Genomic DNA, 24,727 nt, shown 5'->3' with positions numbered 1-24,727 from the left:
CTTTCAGATGTGCTATAAATCGATCAAAACCTTATTTAAACATAAATTAACTGCCTCACCTTCCATTAATTTCTTTATCTGTTTATTGAGTTCATCTTTCTCTTTACTGAGAATGTCTATATTTCTACTATTCTGATTCTTGGACTCTTCCAACTGGAGTAAAGTAAAAGAAACATAAATGCCAGAAGATACCCACCATTTTCAAACCATTTACAAACATACCAAAATGTTGTGTTTACTTTGTAAAAGAGTTTATAAACAGTGATGAAGTATAACCTGGAAATCAATCATTTAAAATAAACCAGACATGATTTTGGGTTGTATGTAAAAAGTGGGAAGAAAGTAGGAAGAAAGGGCTGCTAGCCTCACCATAGGGTCTGCAGGGCACTTAAGAAGGAAAACTGTTAAGTGAAGACAACTTACTACTCCAATGGTGCTCTCTTTTTTACTCATGTCTGCTTTATGCCTCGTCATAAGTTCCTTGATCTCTAGCTCCAGCATCGTCTTCTGCTTCTCCACATCTGACAGCTGATCTTCCGCCAACTTCCTCGCAATTTCTTCAGAGTTTGCCTTTGCCATGGCCAATTCTAGCTGAGCATCCAGGGCCGCCCTGAAACCACACAAATGCACATTTTACTTCACTATCAAGTCAAAATGTTTGCCACTTTCAAGCTGCTGTGTGGTATACAGTGTCAGAGGGTATAGAAAAAATATCTGCTGGCATTCATAGTGCTGTGAATGCTATGGAAAAGATCGGTAAAGAAGTTTTCAATGTTAAGTCATATCCACAAACCTTTCCTTATCCAGGAGCTGTATTTGTGTTTCCAGATCCTGATACTGTCGGATCTTCTCTTCAATCTCTTCTTTTAATTCTCTAACTTGAGTTTTATATAAAGTCTGGAAAACAATTAAAACTCCAATAAAGCACTGGACACAGTACATTTTATACATTTGTGCTGTTTATTTTACATAGTTATAGTTGCAGTCACAATGCATGTCTGAACAAACAACCATGGCAGCCTGCTTTATTTATTATCAATATTTCTGAAAATGTTTGTAACTTACAGAAAAATACTGTTCAGCTTCTAGCTGGTCTTGAATCTCCTTCATTTGAAGATCATTCACATGAGCCTCACTATAACAGAAATATAGAAAACAGTATTACGATCTTTAACATAAAGAGCTCTAAAACATTTTTATACTTAACAATGTCACCATTAACTTTGTGTTAAATTTTCTTCTTACTCATATGCAATATCAAATGCATGTTAAAGGGTTTTAATTACTTACTCCTTCACTTTTCTCATTTCCTCTTCCATAGAGCGTTTGTCTTGCTTCAGTCCAGTGATTTCCTAAATATATTTTGTACAATATATTTCCATGAAAAAGAGGAAAACACTTCATTCTACTGAAATTTACAGACGAAATCCGTATCAAACAATCTTATATGAATGTTCAATTTTTTTTTTAAATACGCCTCAAATCTGTCAAAAGGAAAAACTTTCTTCATCTTGGTTCATAGTATCAACAGAAAGTACTGTCTGAACTACAATATACGAAGTATTACCTTTTCATACTGCTTCTCATTTTGCCTTAACTGAGCCACTAACTGCTGCTGTTGCTTGATATCATTGGACACCAGAATTCTCTTCTGCGTCTCCTGCTCTACTTGTAACGCTAGGGTCTTGGCCTGAAATAAAAAGCAAGATGGTTAGCACATCATTATCAACCAGAGTTAAATATTCCCCTTCAACTTTGGGCTAGCTTTTGAGAACAACTCTCTTTTTCCATCAGAGAATGCCTAGCATTTGCAACTTTTCCTTAGACCAACCGTGGAGTCTATCCAACTTCTACTTCCCTAAACTGTACTGATATTTGTAGCATTTGAGTGTGTCATTGACAATATGCTGTTGAAAGTGTACCCTTGGTAACAAATGAAGACATAACTTTACCTTGTCTACCTCAGTCCGGAGCTCTCTTTGTAGTGTCTCCAAATGTTGCCTGACTTGACCCATATCATATGTTAACTCACTTTTCCTCTTTTCTGTGTCTAATAACTTAGCTTCAGCCTTTAGTCTAGCAGACTTCTCCTGCTCTAAACTTAACTGAATTTCTGTAACAAAATAAACATGGGCTTGGATGATGTCAGACTGATTATCAGACAAATAATCATCGATTTTAATTTTACTTAGTAATGAAAAACCCAGGTTCACCATTTAAAACATTTTTAAAAACCTTTTTAAAAACATTGAAATGCATGCACATCATTGCCTTTATGTTTTTTTTTTTTTTTAATTATCATTTAAAGGGAAAAAATTCCAAAAAAGGAAAATATTAGATGACAAACGACAAAAAACTAGACTTTACCCTTGATTGCTTCGTTGCTTGCCTCCTCCGTGGAAGTCAGGATGTGCTTCTTGTCTGCGTTAAACTTGGCAATAGTTTCCTTGTGGGCCAGCACCTCCTGGTCATACTTCATCCTGTACGTCTTTAGTTCCAACTCTACATTGGCTCGGCTCTGGAATAACATTCAGAAAGATTGTCTACTTCTGTTGCTTTAATTTTCTAAAATTTTCACATTTTACGTATAGTGCTATAGGCTCTGAAATAACATTAAGAGATATATTGTCTACTTCTGTTGCTGTCATTTTCTACATTTTTACTAACTACGTCAATGTAAGACTGTGTACATAGACTGAAATAACATGGATTCATACTATTTCTGTTGCTCTCACTTGCAACATTTTTACGAATAACATGCAGTTTTATATTACAGGAGCAGTAACTTATCAAAGATCATGGGGTAAAATTTATTTCTTAATGCTAAAACTACCAGCTCTATATTATCACTGTTTTCCTAAAAAAAATGTTACCTTTTCTAGATTTATGACATCCTGGGAAAGTTTCTGTTTATCTTTTAACATCTGAGCTTCTTTTTCTTTGAATCTTTGGACTTCTGAATGGAGGTTGCGATTGCGAGCTGAAATATAAATTGTAAATGCAGCATGAAACATGTCCAGCTTTTATAAACTCAAACGACACTGCCATATCTTATGTGTTATATACACATCAAAAATTAGGTCAGGACAGTTAATGGTAACCTTACAGTTTGTTACAAAAACAATGATGACTGCAGTATCCATTCCACTCTTTAACTCCAACAGATTGTCTTACATAGACATTTGAATCTGGCATATTTCATGGCGTACTACTCACACTCTACTTCGCTGCTCTGTTCAGAGGCCTGTGTCCTGGCGCTCCTCTCTTGCTCTATGATAGACTGAAGGTGGAAGATCTCCTTCTCCAGGGAAGATTTCACTGACTGGATTTCATTATACTTGCTCTGCAAGTCATTGTACCCAGATTCTAAACTATTGCATTTCTGAAATAGAAAAGGAGGAAATATGACAGAGATGTCAATGTTTTACAAGAGAAAATTGAATTATTTCATTCAATTTTAATAAACCAGTAACACCGTTCTCTTTTTCTGAAAGTCCAGATTTTCTAGAGATCAATAACACCTTCTGTGATGCTTCAAAGTTTCAAGAAATAAATGACACTGCTCATTGCTGCTCAGGATTTTTAATAAAGCAGTAGTAAGTTGTTTTCAGTTTTAATTGACTTACTTGTTGCATATCAGTACAAGTTTTCCTCAGTTTTGATGAAGTTTCTTGTTCAGTTTTGAGCTTTTCATTCAATTCAGTTAACTGGAAAAAAGAGAACATAGCAATGTTACAATAATATCTAAATATCAATCCCTTAATCATTACTTTTGCATTCCCATCAGTATGTACTTCTAAAAGAAAATCTTCACAAAGGGTATTTAAAGTAAAGTATCAGTTAAATTTCAAGGACCTCACCTGTCTCTCTAACTGTGTAACCCGTTCGTTGACGTGCTGACTGTTCCCCATGGCTTGCCTCCTCGCCCCCGTCTCCGCCTGAAGCTGCCTCTCAGTCTCGACTAGTTTGGATTCCGTCTTTCTACGGTTGTCTGATTCTATTTCTAACTTTCTTTGTGTCTGATTTTGACAATATAACAAAATATAGTTATTTTTAAAACAGTCTTTGTACAATGATCAAATGGGTGGTCTAAGTATAGCCATTTTACAAAATGAAAATCTAGCTATAAAGGAAGACCGAGATGCTAAAATACTCTACCCATCTTAGAAATGGTGAGCTGGCAGCTGTTGATGAAAATTTTGAGCAGAAAGTAGGAATTCAAAATTCTTCATAAGAATCAAATACAAAATGTATAACAGGTTAAACTCTGGCAATAAACCGAAAATTAACTTTTAGCAAATACAGTTTTGAACAGAATATCTTAACATGTAAAATAAGGGGCAAACATCCATTTCCTACCCACCTCCTTTAAATCATGCTTTATTAATGCCATGTTCCTTTCAAAATCATTGCACTGTCTTCTTAATGCTGTTTCATCTGATGTTAATCTGTCTAAATCTTGTACGGCAGCCCTGGAGATACAATACAGATAGACAGATATTTCTAGCATTTATCTTTTCTAAATTGTGAGCAGAGGCAAAAGAAATAAAGAACTTTTTTTTTTCCTTTTTCACAATATCAGTACAATATCAGTAAGTCAAGCAGTCAAAATTGAATTGGTGAGAATAATATATTTACATTTTTTGCAAGTATATTTGTACAGGTAATTAGGGTTCTTGGAAATCAAGAGACTCTTATTTATACATGTATACATCAGTGAATAGGGGACAAGTGCCTGATAATGCTTGATTTTTATTAAATATTACCACCTTCAGGTCCTCCCTGTGTTTACCTGTATTTTCTCTCCAGTTCATCTTTACTGGATCTCTCTGCCCTATACTGGTCTTCTAACTGTCTTAACTTCTTGGCAACATCATTGGACTGGCACAAATAAAGAGGCATTTTACTCAAAATTCTAACATTTTAATTATAACAAAATATTTCAAATCACAACTTAGTTTTTAATTCATTTAAACCATTTACTTGACCTATGTTGAACTTGTTTTGTACTGTAAAGATATCATCGCTACATTTCTAAACAGATGATATTTGTAGATGTTCTAAAAACTTACCATCTGTGAGGGAACTGCAGCTGTCTGTAAATTGATAAAAAACACTCTTCTTTAATGTTACAGAAACAACTCAAAAATTTCAATTTTCAGTTTGAAGAAGGCAAAAGACAGCAAAAATAAACAAGAAGGGAAACTGACATTTTATCATAAAATAGGAAGGCTACTGCAACATAACTTAGTGACATGTACAAATATAGAATATTAGAAACCAACATCACTCAACCTTAGCACATAATAATTGGTTTAATGTGTGGTTACCCCATGGAGTCCCCAGTATTTAAACCTGGGTATCAATGTCTACGGCACATGACCCTCTTTCTGAAGTCACCAGATTAACAAGGGACATTATGATGTACTTTGCTCCTGGAAGCTTGTTATATGCAACAACAGGTCAACACCCATCATTACAGTACAGGCAACAATATTTCCATATTAGCAAAAGCAGTTACAAAGTTCAAGTTCTGATCAGTAAGCTACATGGAGGACGAGAAAAAAATTAAAGATGCATACTGAGTGCACCACAGTGTTTCAAATAGTAGTAACATTATTACAGGAAAAAATGATATTTGCACAGATATACGAGGAAAAGGAAAACCATATTTAACAACCAAAGAAGAACTGGTTTTAAAGCCTTTTTTTCTGAATTTTTTTGGCATGTGGGTTCAATGTGCCTTGTGTAAGCAACTGAAACTAGTAATTCATATATGTTACAGGGTATTTACTCTCATTTTATATACATCTTTAAAATTACATATACTTAAACATACACAAATTTAACAAAATTAATTGGTCGGACATGACATACATATCAGGACAAAATTGTGTTAATCTGTACACTGAAAGCTATCATTTATTGGAGACCATGCCCTTTTGTGTTAGCATCCCTTATTTTTTCCTTATTCAGTTAAAATATATGTTGTAATACTACCATATGTGGCACTTTTAAAGAATATGTATTAGTAAATAACTATTCTACAATTTATCAATTAAGAAACTGTTTAATTGAAATCATCACTTATTTTCATGCATATATTGTTTCTACTCTTCAGTGAGGACATGCTAAATTAAAACAGCCAAATAGAAACAAGTAATTATAATATCACAAAGGTCAATCAACAGTACACAGTGGTACACCTTTGGATACAAACTACTGTGTGTTTTGATGTATGAGTGATGTATGGCAATGAATGCTACTAAAAACTGAAGATTTCAACAATTTCCAAAATATATTTTGATCTATTTGTGTTGTACAGCAAGAAATGCATGCTACTAAGCGGGTTATACTATCTGTACCAACAGCTATGTACAGCATGCACCTTTCAGAACCCATAAAGATACGTAGCTGTATACTTACATCAACCTGGGCAGGGAAAAAGTATAGAAGAATGAGGAATGCAGAGAAGGTAAGGAGATTCATATAGGAGATAATACAGGTGCATAGACTTACAAATATATCAATACTCTAGCTTCCATTAGACACATTACTTCAATATTCCTATCATGTATCAAGCTCTCCATCTGTTATTCACAGCACTATGGCACAGTTACCCTGTCACATTTTACTCACCCCTCATGCCAGCCCTCCCATGCACCCCACCTTTTCACACAACTCCACCCCCTTCTGGCACATCTCTCATTATTTACCTACATCATTTCATACACCCTCACCATCTTCCACATTATTCTAACGTACCTCCCATGACATGCCCTCAAATACTTTAACACACCTTTCAACCATCCATTTTCTCTACCCACTCTTTGCCTTTCAACTCTATTTTCATTCTCTGAACTTATTTCATTCCCATTCTACATTTTATCCCATTAACTTAACATTCAATCTCTTATCAGTCACACCTTTTCCTCCCTTCAACACCAACTTCGCTTACTATTACCAGCATGAATGATCACTTAAATAAAGAACACTATGTAAGTGTAAGTGCTTCTTACCTGATCTAGTGAGGCTTTTGCTTCAGAGAGTAGGCTGAAATTAAAAAAAGTATTCAAGAGAGTGAAAACAAGAACCATTCACATTTTCACTCCTGGTCATCACAATGCATTTAGTCTGAGCACTTCTAACATTGAATTGAAAAAAAAAAGGAATATAAAAAATATTATTTTGGCTTAGTGTTTAGTAAATTACTAACAATGAAGCTATAAATCATACCAATGCTGTCTCTACTGCAAATAATTTCAATTTTAAAAATTTGTCTCAAAAAGAATAATTTATCCAATGAAAAATATTGTACTTCAACCAGAACTCACTGATAAGCTCTGTTATATGTGAATCCTATAAAAGGCAGGTGGTTCCCGGCAAACGCCTTGGGAACTGGGAAGGTCTCCTGAGCCGTCTCATCTGGCTCTATGTCATCAAAATTACTGGTGTCTACATCACAGGACAACTCAGGAACCACTGGGGGGACAGCTGGAATGAAACATGTAACATGTACAGAGTGAATTAAGGGGTGTGGGATCGATATCACATCTTGGAACAAGAAGGGAAAGCTAGAAGAAGAGGACCTGGGACAATGCACTTAACATAATGATAATGAGCAGTAGAGAATTAAGTAATAAATTATTAATTTATAAAATAAATTATTATTTTCTACTTGGTGCACTTATATTTCTCTGAATGTCAGGTATAGATAAGTTCCCATCTACACATTTTTAGTAGCTCATTACTCAGTCTTCTCTAACTCACTTGGTCAAAGGCCTTCATCATTTGGCCGCAAACTCAAGTAAGGTGAGGAAAAACTCTCCAGCTTGTGTCAAATAATTATATGACTTATACTGTAACTTACTTTTCCTAATGGAGTCCCACGTCCACTGGTCATTCCGTGTAAAAAATGGGTGACCTTTGATCTCCTCCACCCCTCGCTGGCCTAAACGCTCACTCCTGGAATAGGATTGAATTGTTATTGACAGTTTATAACAGCTATGCCATGAAAGTGTAAATGATGTATTGTATCTAATATGTTCTTAACTACTATTCAAATGCACAAAATAAGGATATAAATATCATGGAGGTGGAATAAAATGTTCTAAAATGACAATTTTACTTTAAGTTTTTTTTTTGCTTAATTTAAATTCTGGCTAGGGAAGACAACAGATAGATGTCCATTCAGTGCCTACGGTAATATGCCAAACAATTCGACCAAGATTAATTAATTAATTTCATGGAAATGTCAGTTTGGTCGAATTGATTAAAATACAGCAAATGGAAACCTTTGATATCGTCGGATTGTTAGGGGCATCTGCCAAAACGTCCATCTTTCCGGAAGTATTGCATTTTACCGGAAGTGTTACGCAAGATAAGCCGCAATTTTCGCCTAACACGTGTTTCAGGCTTGTTTTATCCTCCTTTTAAAATCTTATTTTGCTGTGTACAATATGTGATAACATTACTCATAACATTAAACAAGGCAGCAAAGCTGTCAAATGTACAGACAAAAAACAGAAAATAAAGATGCAAAATAGGTCATTTTGTCAATTTTGATGCAATAATAAATAATGCTTATAATAACATAGTCAGTTAACACTGATTTTTAATCATGCACAACAGGTAACATGGTCAATAACAGGAGCAGATCCAGAGATATTTTCTGACAGTATTCCAAAGTATCTTTGCTGATCCATCCTCCACTTTTGATGGTCTTCCAACAGAAAAAAATTGATACCAGTCAATGTAAACTTTAAAATCTGACCGTCATCTGAAAGACCCAGAAGACGGCCTCAATTCACCCCTGCAATAAGATTACAGTTTCTGGACCATGAGAGTTCAAATTCATATAATGAAAATCCCAATATTTGAGAAATGTTGACAGTGCATAAAAAAATATTACATATTGTTTAAAGACATAAAAACCTATGCAACTGCTTATGTGGAAATACAGAAAATCTGAAGAGCTTCAGGTGGATGGGAGTTGAAAATGCCAGTGTTTAGAAATTAAAAAAAAAAAAAAAAAAAAAAAAAAAAAAAATTCCAATAAAGCTGCTATTCAAACTTTTAATCTTGCTATATTAACATGATATGAATAATCCTAAATAATCCATAAATAATAGTGCTATGCTACATTTCTGTAAGTTTGAGAAGAGTAAGTGACTTGGTTTTCCTTTAATGGTCACTATGGAGGCATTGTCTAAAATGGGGTTGTCTTCAATTTTGATGCAACATTACATAATGCTTAACAGCATAATGACCAATTTTTAATAATAAAATAAAAGTATCATGGATATTCAGAAAATTTGATATAGAAAGGTCTTCAGGGCCATGGAAGTTCAGAGTCACAACTTCAAAATGCCAAAATGTACATAAGAGATAACTGTACTGAAATGAATTTCTTTCCACTTTCAACACTTTTTTTTACATATATCAAAATAATCAATTTACTGTCGTTTTTAAATGATCAACTAAGAATATTGTTGACATAGGAAAAATATCAATAGAACAATTTTAAATGTCCAATTTGTTCCATTCTGAGATTCTGAACATGGTGAATGATTGAATCTGACAAACTGTAAAGATATGAGTTTATTTCCATTTTTGACACTTTATTACAAAATGCACAATAACAGGTTTACCATCATTTTTATATCATCAACTAACAATATTGTTAAGATGCAGAAAATGTCAAAAGAACACCTTTACATTACTAATTAGGTCACAAATGAGATTGTTAACATGCCTAAGAATTAAATCCGAGGAAAAAGAGTTATATACAAAAAAATACAGAAAATGCACAGCACTTCTGGTGGATGGGAGTTAAAAATCACATCTTGAAGATGCTAGTGTTTGAAAAATTATTTTAAAAAAAATTTAAATAAAACGTAAAAAATTCCAATAAAGCTGCTATTCAAACTTTTAATCTAGCTGTATTAACTTGATATTAATAACCCCACCAAGTTTGAGAAAAATAAAGCACTGTTATTCATCTATAGCATGTTGGCATAACACATTTTTTTGTTGTAAATTTATTTGCAATGTTAAACACCATTTATCTGCATAATTATCACCAAATCCTAATTTTGTGACACAGTTAACAGAGCTAAAACTATGGGACTTTACAGGGAAATCTCAACGAGTGTTTTATGTAATCTCATTTAATGGCCAATTGAAAATTAATTACTAGGCAAGACTTTATAGACCTTAATTTAATTAGGGATCACCCAAGGGACAATTTCATACAGTACCATCATATAGCACAAAGGTGTTATAGGTGTTGCATACATGCTGAAAAAAGTAAAAAAAAACAGCATAACTACCCTAAAAATGACCCGATCATGCTGATTTTCAAACTTGACCTGCGTATTATAAATATTTATTAGTTCTGCAAGTTTCAAGCCAAAAGGTAAAATGGTTTTCCACTTATCATGTTATCAGTGCTGCATATATGCTGAAAAAAGTGAAAAACAGCATAACTTCCTTAAAAATGACCCGATCATGCTGATTTTCAAACTTGACCTGCGTATTATGAATATTCATCAGTTCTGTAAGTTTGAAACCAAAAGGTAAAATGGTTTTCCACTTATCGTGTTATCGGTGCTGCATATAAGCTAAAAAAAGTGAAAAAAAACAGCATAACTACCCTAAAAATGACCCAATCATGCTGATTTTCAAACTTGACCTGCGTATTATGAATATTCATTAGTTCTGCAAGTTTCAAGCCAAAAGGTAAAATGATTTTTCACTTATCATGTTATCAGTGTTGTATATATATGCTGAAAAAAGTGAAAAACAGCATAACTTCCATAAAAATGACCCGATCATGCTGATTTTCGAACTTGACCTGCGTATTATGAATATTCAGCAGTTCTGTAAGTTTCAAGGCAAAATGTAAAATGGTTTTCCACTTATCGTGTTATCGGTGCTGCATACATGCTGAAACAAGACAGCACTGTTCTGCAAGGGGTTTACTTCTATTTTTAAAACCCTTTTTTAACATAAAACAAAATAAACAGTTTACTACCATTTGTATATGATCAACTAAGAAAATTGATGAGATGGGAAAAATATCAATAGAACAGTGTTAAATGTCCAATTTCCTCCATTCTGAGATTCTGAAGATAGTAGATGATTGAATCTGACAAACTGCAATGATATGAGTTTATTTCCATTTTTGACACTTTATAAAATAATACACAATAACAAGTTTACCATCATTTTTACATAATCAACTAACAATGTTATAAAGATGCAGGAAATGTCAAACAAACACTTTTACATATCTTATTAGTTCAATAATGAGACTGTTAACATGCCTAACAATTGAATCTGAGGAAATGTGAAAAAACAGCATAACTTCTAAAATAATGGCCCGATTATGCTGATTTTCACACTCATCCTATGTTTTAGTAAGATTGACCAGTCCTGTTAGTATAATGACAATTTCCCCATCTGTTTTTCTTATATTGTGTTATCAGTGCTGCATATATGCTGAAAAAAGTGAAAAAACAGCATAACTTCCCTTAAAATGGCCCAATCATGCTGATTTTTGAACTTGACCTGCGTATTATAAATATTCATCAATTCTGTAAGTTTCAAGCCAAAAGGTAAAACGGTTTTTCACTTATTGTGTTATCGGTGTTGCATATATGCTGAAAAAAGTGAAAAAACAGCATATCTTCCATAAAATTGACCCGATAGCTCTGATTTTCGAACTTGACCTGCGTATTATGAATATTCATCAGTTCTGTAAGTTTCAAGCCAAAAGGTAAAACGGTATTTCACTTATCGTGTTATCGGTGTTGCATATATGCTGAAAAAAGTGAAAAAACAGCGTAACTTCCCTAAAAATGAACCGATCATGCTGATTTTCGAACTTGACCTGCGGATTATGAATATTCATCAGTTTTGTAAGTTTCAAGCCCAAAAGTAAAATGGTTTTCCACTTATCGTGTTATCAGTGCTGCATATATGCTGAAAAAAGTGAAAAAACAGCATAACTTCCCTAAAAATGAACCGATAATGCTGATTTTCGAACTTGACCAGCGTATTATGAATATTCATCAGTTCTGTAAGTTTCAAGCCAAAAGCAAAAACGGTTTTCCACTTATCGTGTTATCGGTAAAAGTGCACGACGGCGACGACGGCGACGACGACAGACGCAGATGATGGCTATATGTACAGACACATCTGTGTCTGTACATAAAAACAGCATAAATTCCCTAAAAGTGACCCGATCATGCTGATTTTCGAACTTGACCTGCGTATTATGAATATTCATCAGTTCTGCAAGTTTCAAATCAAAAGGCAAAATGGTTTTCCACTTATCGTGTTATCGGTAAAAGTGCACGGCGACGGCGACGGCGACGACGGCGACGACAGACGCAGATGATGGCTATATGTACAGACACATCTGTGTCTGTACATAAAAAGACGACAATTATAATTTCTAATTATATATTTCCCTCACCTACGATCATTTTCATGATGCGCTTCACGAGTGGGACGAGTATTTCCCCAGAGACGGGTGTTGTAAACAAAGGCCGGTCACTTATATTTGAAACCGGTAGCTTTAGTAGACTTAAACTAGTTATGTGATCTACGTACGCCCTATCTGAATTTTAATATGACAACTGAAATCAACCGAATTGAAAATTTTTACCAGTCTGAGATCAGTTGTTTTCAGCCCGCAAGGCTTGCTCAGCGTCAAGGCGTAGACGTACTTCCGAAGAAAATTCAATCACCTGTATCAAAGAATACCAACTGGTACTCAAACGGAATTCAGTGTAACTTCAAATTACTTATAAGTATTTTATTTAAAAAGCATGTCATATTAAAACATATTGAGAAAAGGCAAAATACGGAGCCTACCTGTGCCGATAGACATAGAGTAGGCCTATCTTGCTGGCACTCTTCCGATTTTCTTACTTATATACTCTCGCTGTGCACAAACCACGGTGCATATTGAAAACCCCACTGATACAACCCGAACGTAAAATAAGCATTTAATTGCCATAATTTTCACAAAACAAGGGCATTTATAATTTGACGCGAGAATCATTGAGTACATGCAGAAAGAGACTGGTCTTATCTGGTCTGGTCTAGCATAGCGCAAACCACATGTTAACTAGAGGATCAGAGAGGCGATACCGCCTCCAAATATTGTACCACCAGCTGGAGCAAGCTCATTCATGTAGACCCCCACATACACAAAATAAGGGACACAGCCACCAGTTTTGTGCTTGACAAGCTGTAAAAATGCAATCAACAAGAATTTTTAAACTATTGCAAAAAATATATATGGTACAATCAAATTTAAGTTCTTCGTAAGGTAGGTCAAGGGTCAATTTCTCTGCCAGTTTTGGAGATAAAAGGGAAGCAAAATTTGCAAAGTTCAGTTTATGGTGAAAAGTAGGTCAAAGGTCAATTTTAAGGTCACATTTAGATTGCCAGTATATGACTTCCTATTCAACTTCAATAGTAACTATGGACCTATCTCTGCCAGTTTTAGAGATAAAAGGGAAGAAAAATTTGCAAAGTTCAGTTCATGGTGAAAAGTAGGTCAAAGGTCAATTTTAAGGTCACATTTAGATTGCCAGTATATGACTTCCTATTCAAGTTCAATAGTAACTACTGACCTATCTCTGCCAGTTTTGGAGATAAAAGGAAAGCAAAATTTGCAAAATTCAGTTCATGGTGTAAAGTAGGTCAAAGGTCAATTTTAAGGTCACATTTAGATTGCCAGTATATGACTTCCTATTCAAGTTCAATAGTAACTATGGACCTATCTCTGCCAGTTTTGGAGATAAAAGGGAAGAAACATTTGCAAAGTTCAGTTCATGGTGAAAAGTAGGTCAAAGGTCAATTTCAAGGTCACATTTATATTGCCAGTATATGACTTCCTATTCAAGTTCAATAGTAACTATGGACCTATCTCTGCCAGTTTTGGAGATATATGACTTCCTATTCAAGTTCAATAGTAACTACGGACCTATCTCAGCCAGTTTTGGAGATAAAAGGAAAGCAAAATTTGCAAAATTCAGTTCATGGTGTAAAGTAGGTCAAAGGTCAATTTTAAGGTCACATTTTGATTGCCAGTGTATGACTTCCTTTTCAAGTTCAATAGTAACTATGGACCTATCTCTGCCAGTTTTGGAGATAAAAGGGAAGAAAAGTTTGCAAAGTTCAGTTCATGGTGAAAAGTAGGTCAAAGGTCAATTTCAAGGTCACATTTATATTGCCAGTATATGACTTCCTATTCAAGTTCAATAGTAACTATGGACCTATCTCTGCCAGTTTTGGAGATATATGACTTCCTATTCAAGTTCAATAGTAACTACGGACCTATCTCAGCCAGTTTTGGAGATAAAAGGAAAGCAAAATTTGCAAAATTCAGTTCATGGTGTAAAGTAGGTCAAAGGTCAATTTTAAGGTCACATTTTGATTGCCAGTGTATGACTTCCTTTTCAAGTTCAATAGTAACTATGGACCTATCTCTGCCAGTTTTGGAGATAAAAGGGAAGAAAAGTTTGCAAAGTTCAGTTCATGGTGAAAAGTAGGTCAAAGGTCAATTTCAAGGTCACATTTAGATTGCCAGTATATGACTTCCTATTCAAGTTCAATAGTAACTATGGACCTATCTCTGCCAGTTTTGGAGATAAAAGGGAAGCAAATTTTGCAAAGTTCAGTTTATGGTGAAAAGTAGGTCAAAGGTCAATTTTAAGGTCACATTTAGATTGCCAGTATATGACTTCCTATTCAAGTTCAATAGTAACTACGGACCTATCTCAGCCAGTTATGGAGATAAAAGGAAAGCAAAATTTGCAAAGTTCAGTTCATGGTGAAAAGTAGGTCAAAGGTCAATTTTAAGGTCACATATAGATTGCCAGTATATGACTTCCTATTCAAGTTCAATAGTAACTATGGACCTATCTCTGCCAGTTTTGGAGATAAAAGGGAAGAAAAATTTGCAAAGTTCAGTTCATGGTGAAAAGTAGGTCAAAGGTCAATTTCAAGGTCACATATAGATTGCCAGTATATGACTTCCTATTCAACTTCAATAGTAACTATAGACCTATCTCTGCCAGTTTTGGAGATATAAGGGACTAAATGTTATAATTTTGGAGTTACCATAATGTGCCTTAAATTTTGTACAGAAAAAATTAATTAAAATAAAGAAAATGTCATTTTGGTCAAAATTCTTGAAATAGGAGGTGCTCTGAAGTTTCAGAAGTTCAAATTTGATGAAATAATGTCATTTTTGAACACAAGTTGTCTGCTTTGCCAAGCCTAATGTTTTGTTTTTCCAGAGTTCAAAATTTATTATCCATTACCGTACTGCACATTTTGCTTTTACCACCAATATGTACTTTTTGATACAGCGTAACTCGAAAACCGTATGGAATACAAAAAAATCGAGACCACCTCCAGTGTTGGGCTTTACATGCTCTACAAAATGCAAAAAAGAATGGGTCTCTAGCATTAACGGTTCCCGAATTAGAGACAGTTTTCAGTTTCGGTATCTTATGGCCGCTACTCCCGTGAAAATGCACCGATTGACCCCAAATTCATGGAGATGAAAGATGACCTGAAGGGTAACACTTTCCAATAATATTATTGGTTAAGTCTGTGTGGTGTCTGAAAAACAGGGCAAAAAAATTTTTTTTCGTAAAAAATTTCATTTTTTTGAAAATTTTGGCCCATTTGACCTTGAAGTAAAGGTCAAAGGTCAAATCCAAGGGTATATTTGAAATCTACACATATGACTTTTGGAAAGCCGTCTATAGAAATTTTTCCCATAACTCCTTCCCTAGGGTAGATAATTAGCATTTAATTTTGCCATTTTTAGACAAGGGTGCATTGCAATGAGTGCCACACCCAGACCCCAATACCGACAAAGCCCAAATTTTACGTGGAACGAGTTGAGATTATAGGTGACCTAAATCCATGAGATGGGTACGGGGGACCTTACCGTCTAGGAGGAGAAGCGGTAACGGTAGCCGTCCGGCGGAGCCGGCGGAACGATCCGGACGGGACCGAAACCATGTGTACCGCCAGCGCTAACGCTGGTGGTACAATGAAGACGGTCCCATTTTGGGGGAGGGGGGTCACAGGAATGGAGTTCTTCGTGGATTACGCTAAATATCATCAACATTTCATGCATCTGGGGAAATTAAAAGTGACTCACAGGTAACGTAAATATCCAGTGGAACTCTCTATGAAGCTCTCATGGAGTTAAGGAAGACGTCATTTTTATTGTTGACAAATCAGTTATCCATGTAGGTGAACAGCTACACGTGTTCGTCAGATTTTGACAGCGCGTGGTATTTGGCGCCAAGAAGTCTGGGCGGTCGATCCCGCTGATCTTTCGGTCGATTGTAGTAAATGTAAGATCTTGCGGTGTTGACTTCAAGAACGTTTCCCCATCTGCATATATATTTCAATCAAACTTGAAAATAAATTGCTTACTCTTCCCAAACTTTTTATTGCTAGCAAACGCTATATATGGTCTATATGAAGGTGTTTACGACGTATTCTACCCACTGTCGATATTTGGTTTCATCCAGAATGGACCTTTTTTACCCCCCCCCCCCTTCCCCAGTTACGGGCGTGATGAATCAGTCAGCGAGGGCAAGTCTGCTTAATTAGCACAAATTGTATGTCTATAACACTATTTTGTCATCGGGGACAAAGGAAATGACAGGTACGTCATGCTTCCAGATAAGATCTTCAATTAATAGTTTCTTCCTCATTGACGAGAGCTATTGAAAGGACAACAATTGACAAAGGGCCCGGCATGCAGCATCTATATGACTGGCTTGAAAATTTACCGAGTCTTGCCGACGATGTGGTCGAACAATCGGAACAAGAAAAAAATTCTGTCGCATGATTTTGACGTATGGACTAAATGTTTGAGCCCAGAAAAATTAATTTTATAATATAATTTTTTTGGTCGGATTGACTGGGCCCGTCGAAATGCTTGGCACATTACCGTACTGAAGAGAGAACATACCTGTCTGTTAGGAAAGCTCTGATCAAACTTTTGGCATCTCTGGAGATTTCAATGTCTTCTGGAAAACTGAGGGAGTTCTTATGGTCCATGATTTTACCATACGTGCCAACCAGGGAGTCAGCATAGAAAGGGGTGTCACCTGCAGAGGGGAGCGAAAAAAATATTGCAATAAACAACGTTTAGAGTGAGAGAAACAACTGGAGATATTGAAAGCTAATCAAGTGCTGCTATTGCTTTCACCCAACAAATATCATTACTGTCATATCTATCAAATAAATCAATTCAGATATAGTTAAATGACACCTTCAAAAATATGTTTTAAGTTTGTACAGTTTGATCATTTACAATACAAAATTCTTGACAGTATTTCAAAACATGAGTGATGTGTCTGTGATACTCACCAACCAACATTTCGTACAGGAAGACACCCACAGACCACCAGTCACACTCCCTGCCATAGTAACCGTCTCCGCCCTGGGACTTCAGCACCTCGGGGGAGATGTAATCTGGTGTACCCACAGCTGTGTCTGATCTCACCATGCCATCCTAGGAATACAATAAACAATGTGATTTTTTTCTCTATTCTTTTTAAAATTCTTGTCAGGCTTCGAGATCTGACTTTCTGTGATTGTTTACACAATTTGAAGCTGTTGCCAAAAGTACTAAGTAGAAACTTTTAATCTCTTAACATTGAGGGTCTTGTTTAAATCACAACATGTAAACTGTGAGAAGAGGCAGGGACAGGACTGCTTCATAGACTCTCAAGTAAGATCAGGGTGGAGGCAGAATTTTTGTATTATGTAAATAGACCCTGTAATAATTACACCACTGACTAATCCTAAAACAAGGCTATGTTTAAGATCTAATATGTTTTTCTTGGAGCCTGAACAAAATGTATCATATCCCAAGTACATCTGGCAAGGTAATATTTCTTTTTTATGTGTTTCTGGTGATTGCCAAGTTTTTTATATTCACACAAGTGAGCCATGTAGAAGCAGGTGCCTGTCTGTAAGGTGTCTAGTCAAATACAAGGCTGACTTCCCTACTTTTTTAATTCTTTCTAAAACACAATTAACTCAGTAGTAAATAAGCACATTTAATCATACCAACACAATTCAATTTTTCTCCTAGCTCAACAAACCCATAACCAGGGCAAAGGTCCACATTAAAGTGATACCACCCTACCAGAGAGCCCCGATTTATTGACCTTGTACCACAACTTCTGACATAGGCATGATGGTATGTTTAATGGTATAACAAAGAAATTACTAAATACTCCTTTGCTATAACTGATTATATGAACATTTCCTTTTATCATTAAGTACCCTTTAAAGACATAATTCTCTGTATAATTGAATATCATCACACTGGTTTCTATTTCCCCAACCAACCAGAACTCAAATCACAAGGCAGCAGTACTTATCCAACATCCACCCATAAATTAAGGTAAGCACCAACATAAAAAACAATATTACTTGGTTAAATCTTGTGAACTTGTTTTTGGGTGGCACTTTTCACAGGACAGACCTTACAGGTCTTTTACCATTACTTTTCACAGGACAGACCTTACAGGTCTTTTACCATTACTTTTCACAGGACAGACCTTACAGGTCTTTTACCATTACTTTTCACAGGACAGACCTTACAGGTCTTTTACCATTACTTTTCACAGGACAGACCTTACAGGTCTTTTACCATTACAAAATAAATGAAAAACATTGCAAAACTGTACAAAATATGAAAATCAGAAAAAAGGAGGATCACAGCTCTCAGGAAATATTTGTGGTTTTTCTATGTTTCTACCTTGTCCATCCTCATACAGGTGCCAAAGTCAGCCAGCTTCAGGTGTCCCTGGGCATCCAGCAGCATGTTGTCTGGTTTGACATCTCTGGAAGGTGGAATGGTACACTTTAATGAGATTTTAGTTTTTACTTGAGTTTGATGTATTCGGAATACTTAATGACAATTCCTCTCTTTTAATAAAACTAAAACTGAGGTGACCTTTTAGTCACATAAAATTTACTGAAATTATAGAGTTTTTACTTGAGGTTGATGTATTTGGAACACTTAACGACAATTCTTTTGGTAAGAATCTCTTAATGAAACTAAAATTGAGGTGACCTTTTAGTCACAAAACATTTGGAATTGTACTTGAGCAACTTGTACATTGGACCACATATTAAACTGTCATAGTACACTTCAATTACATTCACACCATCAAATTGTTCTATTACAGGTACTTTCAGAGTGAAATCTCCACATACATCACAGATGATCTATTTCTAATGGATGCTATATGCAGGGGGAGGAGTGATACATCTTGTCCATCTCCACACATATCCATTAAAATCATGTTATGATTTTATCACCTCCTTACGACTAAATAATCACTTAAATGTAAAAGTTAATGCATCTTTTGTTAACTATGGAGAGAATGCAAGATTGGTGGTATTTAAATTCTGCTGCTATTTACTATCAAAATAAAAAATCTGAAATCTCTTTTACATCAGTCAATCAACACAGCATCAATCAATAAAAGAGTTCTTCATAAATAGTGAGAAAAAATTGATTCACAGCACATTTCTGAGTAAATGCAAAGCTGAAGGAGGAAGTAAACATAAGCTTTAAATAGAATTCCTATGAACTAGTGAAGGATATTTCCCATTCCTTCTATCAACATTACGATAACAGAAATGTAAAGTTCAAGTTCTCTCACTTGATTGCTGCTTAATAACATGCCCTTCATTTATCTTTTATTATCTCTTCATCTACAAAGTTTTTATTCCACAAATGGAGATGCTCTGGTCTCTAGCCTAATGGTATTGTTTATCCTAGGGATGTCAATCTATATTTGATAACCTTGCATTAAAACTGACTGCATTTCCAACTACAAAATACACTCAAAAGAGACTCAAATGTCAAGCGTGGAAAATCAATACAAATTCATTGTGACAGGCAATCCTGGGGAAGTTTAAATACAGACAAGGAGTAGTTTGCCTTCCCTGGCAAAATCTCCTGAAATCAATGAAAACAATTCAGACAACCTGACAGTTAATTTGCTAATCTCATTTTTTGTTATCGGAGACCAATCCTAATCAGATATGGAAGCCAAATTGGGAATGCAATCAACGTTCACATCTGAGTCATCAGGTAAATGAAGATACAATGGGGGAACTAATTTGCTGTGAATCTATCACACTTCCCCCTCCCATAGAACTAGTCTGTAATAGTTCACACCAGGACTGACTAAGGCTGGATTCAGAACAGCAGACTAACTAGTTTGGTGGCCAAATAAAGCGACCGTCTTAAAAGCTTGTCATCTAATCCGCTAATAACCATGCAATAGGGTCCCCATGGGGAGAGTATTCAAGTGTTTCAGCCATATTTGACTCGTGGACTAGTTAGACCACTGATCCGAATGCAGCCTTAGAGCTTGTCTGCTTTAAGACCAGTTCACACCAGAATTGACCTAGAGCTAGTTTGTAATAAGACCAGTTCACACCACGACTGACTTAGATAGTCTCCAATAAGACCACTTTATACCAGGACTGACTTAGATAGTCTCCAATAAAACCTGTTCACACCAGGACTGACTTAGATAGTCTCTAATAAGACCTGTTCATACCAGGACTGACTTAGATAGTCTCCAATAAGACCTGTTCACACCAGGACTGACTTAGATAGTCTCCAATAAGACCTGTTCACACCAGGACTGACTTAGATAGTCTCCAATAAGACCTGTTCATACCAGGACTGACTTAGATAGTCTCCAATAAGACCTGTTCATACCAGAATTGACTTAAATAACACTTCTTGACAACACTGGTTGACCAGATTGCATAGCATGAAAGGCCTGGAGACACTGATTTTGGAAAAATTCCATATAAAAGATAATGCTCATTTACATATCAATTACAAAAATCAATGAAATAAGAATGCAATTACTATTGTTTGTGCAATATATAATGAATAGTGAGCACATTCTGCGACAACAGGATAAGCAGTCCTGTATCTGTGTATTTTGCATACCCTTGACATTTCATTTTCATTATTTCAGTAATCAACAGAATCCTTATATCAATTTGTTTCAATCACTCTTCTACATCCATACGGATTCTTTGAAATCCAATTTTTTATGCCTTTGGGTATCATAGTTCCATTTGAGACTTCATTCTCTGCTCAATGTTTGTCATGCCAGGTACCACGCCTCTAATAAGACTACCTGACCACCCTACCTGTGGACAAATCCCATAGAATGGATAGCATCCAGGGCCAACACCACCTCCGCACAGTAAAACTTGGCCCACTTCTCAGGGACGTCATAGTTACTCATGAGGTTTACCAGGTCTCCGCCGGGCATGTAGTCCATTACCATGTACAGGAACCGATGGTCTTGGAAGGCAAAGTGAAGCTGGAAAGATAATTCATTGATAATTTGTCAAAATGAAAAAGTTGTGAAGGGAATAGCGTTTTAACACCCAAGTTTTGTTACTGTGTTAGGAAAATTTGTTTGTACTTAATTTTCCTTAGTTGTACCTCTTGGAAAAATAAGTCCATTGATTTTTCTTAATTTTCATTAGTTGTACCGTTTGGAAAAATTAGTACCTTGATTCTTTTAATACCTTTTTAAGAATTGTGATATTAAAAAATCAGAAAGGATGCAGACACTTACCTGCACAATCCACTGACTGTTGGCATTGGCCATGATTTCTCTCTCTTCCCAAAAGAAGGCAGAGTCCGAGCGCTTGATCTGAAACAAAAATACATTTTCTTATGAAAACAATTAAAAATATTCAGCTCACTAATTTACTACTCAGATATTCCACCTTAAGCTGAAGTACAAGACTACAGAAAATTAATAACACATAGCTTATATGGCTCATTTTTCTTTTTATTTATTTCCTACTTTAAGGGCTCATCTTTTATTTAATATTGTCACTGCAAGTATTCCTAGGATTGAAATAAAAATACGGGCACAAGTCTTTCTATCGTCAAGGTCAGGCCAGGGTGCAGAGTGGCTGCTGCCATGGCATATAAATTGCTTTTCAATCACAGCTTCCTAAAGCTCTAGCTCCCTGTTTAATTCCCGCATCATAGGTGCATTAACTTGCCTTCCCATTTACAACGTGATTGATAATAGAAAACTATGCCAGCCATCTGCATGTAGCACAAGACTAAGCATAAGTTCAGAAATAGATTGGTAATCCTTCAGATAAGCGTGTCAGTTTACTTATTTATACATGCAGGTATGGGATTATCAGGAACTATTCAGACTGCACAGTTAGTATTATGTGCTATATGTAAATATGTCTGGAGGGGGCACAGTTCGTATTATGTGCTATATGTAAATATGTCTGGAGGGGGCACAGTTCGTATTATGTGCAATGTGTAAATATGTCTGGAGGGGGCACAGTTAGTATTATGTGCTATATGTAAATATGTCTGGAGGGGGGTCAATTTCTGTGCGTGTATTAAGCAGTGCATTTTGTTTGCTATCTTGCTATTTTGGTGTAAGCCTAGACTAAATTTGAAAGGAGGGGGGCTGCAGATGGTGTGTGTGTGTGGAGGGGGGGGGGGGGAGTACAAAGATACCACATTTTAACTGACAACCTCTTCTGTTTTATTAACTTCATATTTTACTGCAAAAGCAGAAGTAGGGAAAGACTCCACAGTGAGCTTTCGTGCTGGATTGCATGTCAGTGTGCTATTCAGTTTTCAACCAGCTCTCTTTCCCACATAACATCAATGACTAACAAAAATAGAGGTATTTTGACATTTTCTGCCACAAAATACTTCAGAAATAGCATGCACATTTTTAATATCTTCTTGACATTTCAAGTCACATACAGTAATAAAAAAACCTTTAAGTGAAAAAAATAATCATTTCTTGTTATAAAGCAGAAGCGACACCTCCCCTTTTATGTCAAGCCAAAACTGCAAATTCATCTTGTCAAACATTTTTTTAGTGATGCAATACAATGACACCTTTTTGGCATTAAGAAAGGTAAAAACATCCTGAACATGAAATTGGAGGGCACCTAGGTGACGTGCTGGTCTCACCACACCCACACTTACCATTTCATACTTGCTGAGTAACTTCATGGCATAGACCTTTCTGGTTGACACATGGCGGACCTAGAATAAACAATGGTACAAAAAATTCATGTCAAATACATGAGGAGGAGAGAAAATATAATCACATTGGTGTTAATAACCAAATATAAAAATTTATTAATTTGTTGTCAAGTGTGCTACATATCACTACTAAATAGGTTAAACACATGGTATGAAGATATTCAGTTTTTTTTTAATCCCTTGTAACAGGGAAATAGGGACGTAACACAAGCCTACCATTAGATAACATCAGTAAAAGGGTCTCAACACCATAATCACATCGTATTTCTTCATGCAATAAAAGTAAAGCCAGGGGAACTTATGGGGTTAAGCTTCTACCACCACAACAGTACAGCAGGTTGAATCTGTCTGTTCTCGACATCTTTCACAGAGGCCTGGATTGTGTCAGCCTCAGCTTCCACACACAATATCAACCTCACTGAGTTCCACACCTCTCCACCCCCTGAACTGGGCAGATTTGATAACAATGAGACAAAAGGGTGAAACAGCCCAGGCACTCTGCACCCAGGGCCCACACCAAGCAGACCTCTCTCAGGACCCGCTTGGGTACATCTACTCAAATTTTACGCTGCATCAGCCGTTCCATTCATAGTTCCACACGAGACATCAGTACAAATACGGCCAGATTGCACCCAATTAGCTAATCATCAATTACCACACACTATAAAAACAAAATCAAAAGCGAAATAGTTCATCTATGTCTATAGAAAAAGTTGCCATATCAACAGTGTGGCTGACTACCCTTATGCAATGTTTGCAGTGATAACAAACGTCGCATGCCCCTGCTATAATAGCTGTGCGAACACAGCATGGCTGTAATATCAGGTGTTGGAGCTGTAGCGCCAACGTTTTCTTTACATTTTAACAGCCTATAAAGGTTAGTTAATTCAATTCCCTTTCCACGAAGAAACAAGTTCTTGCATGTTTTTGTCGTGTAAATGCCCAATGCATTTTTTCACTCCTAACTAGTGTGATTCAGGCCATTATGTGGTTGCCCTTCTCCAGTCAATAGTTTTATTGAGAGGAATACTAGGCTTATCCAATCATGACATCTTCCCAAACATTGAGATTTTACTCAATCTATCAGCACAGACAGATCTCAGGTGCCTGGATTCACACATCATTTCTAATTCAAATGGGAATGCAGGGTTATGATCCATCAGATTAATCCTATCTGGATATTTAACTCCTACATAACTATTAACCCTTCATCTATCTATGTAATCATCCAGGAAGCAGGTACATGGAGACGACCAAAATGACAACGGGAAATACGACATAAAGTGCCTCTAGTTGCATGTACACGAACACGTGTTCCTGCATGCAGGACTTATTCACTCTAAAAGCTGTCACCTTCTCGATTCCAATAGAAGATGAATCATGTCAGATCTGTTGGCAGGCTTCACCTTGCTAAAGGGGAGGGCATGTTACAGTTAGGGACATAATACAACTGGCCACATTAACACGCCATTAAGGGTACCATCAGTGTGAATATGATTTATGAAGCAAAAATAGCTTTGATCTTTCAATGATGGTTTTCTGTAGGTGAACTCAGATGATGCCATGAAA

General features: G+C 36.0%; 1 protein-coding gene across 4 annotated transcripts in view; it reads right to left on the bottom strand.

Annotated features, from left to right (window-relative positions):
• LOC106174871 (rho-associated protein kinase 1-like) overlaps nt 1-24,727 on the bottom strand; it is a 40,127-nt gene that overhangs the window by 6,786 nt on the left and 8,614 nt on the right. For all 4 annotated transcript variants that reach the window (XM_087002802.1, XM_087002797.1, XM_013556606.2 and 1 more), the window contains exons 4-27: nt 23,099-23,158; nt 21,696-21,773; nt 21,259-21,434; nt 18,827-18,911; nt 17,425-17,569; nt 17,024-17,162; nt 7,871-7,965; nt 7,335-7,494; nt 7,020-7,053; nt 5,073-5,096; nt 4,793-4,881; nt 4,364-4,472; nt 3,861-4,019; nt 3,627-3,707; nt 3,217-3,382; nt 2,874-2,980; nt 2,368-2,518; nt 1,953-2,113; nt 1,568-1,690; nt 1,291-1,352; nt 1,066-1,135; nt 794-897; nt 424-610; nt 60-153 (exon numbers count right to left, since the gene is read on the bottom strand). In XM_087002802.1, the coding sequence (XP_086858928.1) occupies nt 60-153; nt 424-610; nt 794-897; nt 1,066-1,135; nt 1,291-1,352; nt 1,568-1,690; nt 1,953-2,113; nt 2,368-2,518; nt 2,874-2,980; nt 3,217-3,382; nt 3,627-3,707; nt 3,861-4,019; nt 4,364-4,472; nt 4,793-4,881; nt 5,073-5,096; nt 7,020-7,053; nt 7,335-7,494; nt 7,871-7,965; nt 17,024-17,162; nt 17,425-17,569; nt 18,827-18,911; nt 21,259-21,434; nt 21,696-21,773; nt 23,099-23,158 (2,659 nt within the window). The remainder of the gene's footprint in view (nt 1-59; nt 154-423; nt 611-793; nt 898-1,065; nt 1,136-1,290; nt 1,353-1,567; nt 1,691-1,952; nt 2,114-2,367; nt 2,519-2,873; nt 2,981-3,216; nt 3,383-3,626; nt 3,708-3,860; nt 4,020-4,363; nt 4,473-4,792; nt 4,882-5,072; nt 5,097-7,019; nt 7,054-7,334; nt 7,495-7,870; nt 7,966-17,023; nt 17,163-17,424; nt 17,570-18,826; nt 18,912-21,258; nt 21,435-21,695; nt 21,774-23,098; nt 23,159-24,727) is intronic.

Source organism: Lingula anatina, chromosome 1, assembly GCF_051362555.1.
Source record: "Lingula anatina isolate TDL-2025a chromosome 1, LinAna3.0, whole genome shotgun sequence".
In the NCBI taxonomy this organism is placed as follows: Eukaryota; Metazoa; Brachiopoda; class Lingulata; order Lingulida; family Lingulidae; genus Lingula; species Lingula anatina.
This window is presented reverse-complemented; position numbering and strand designations above follow the sequence as displayed.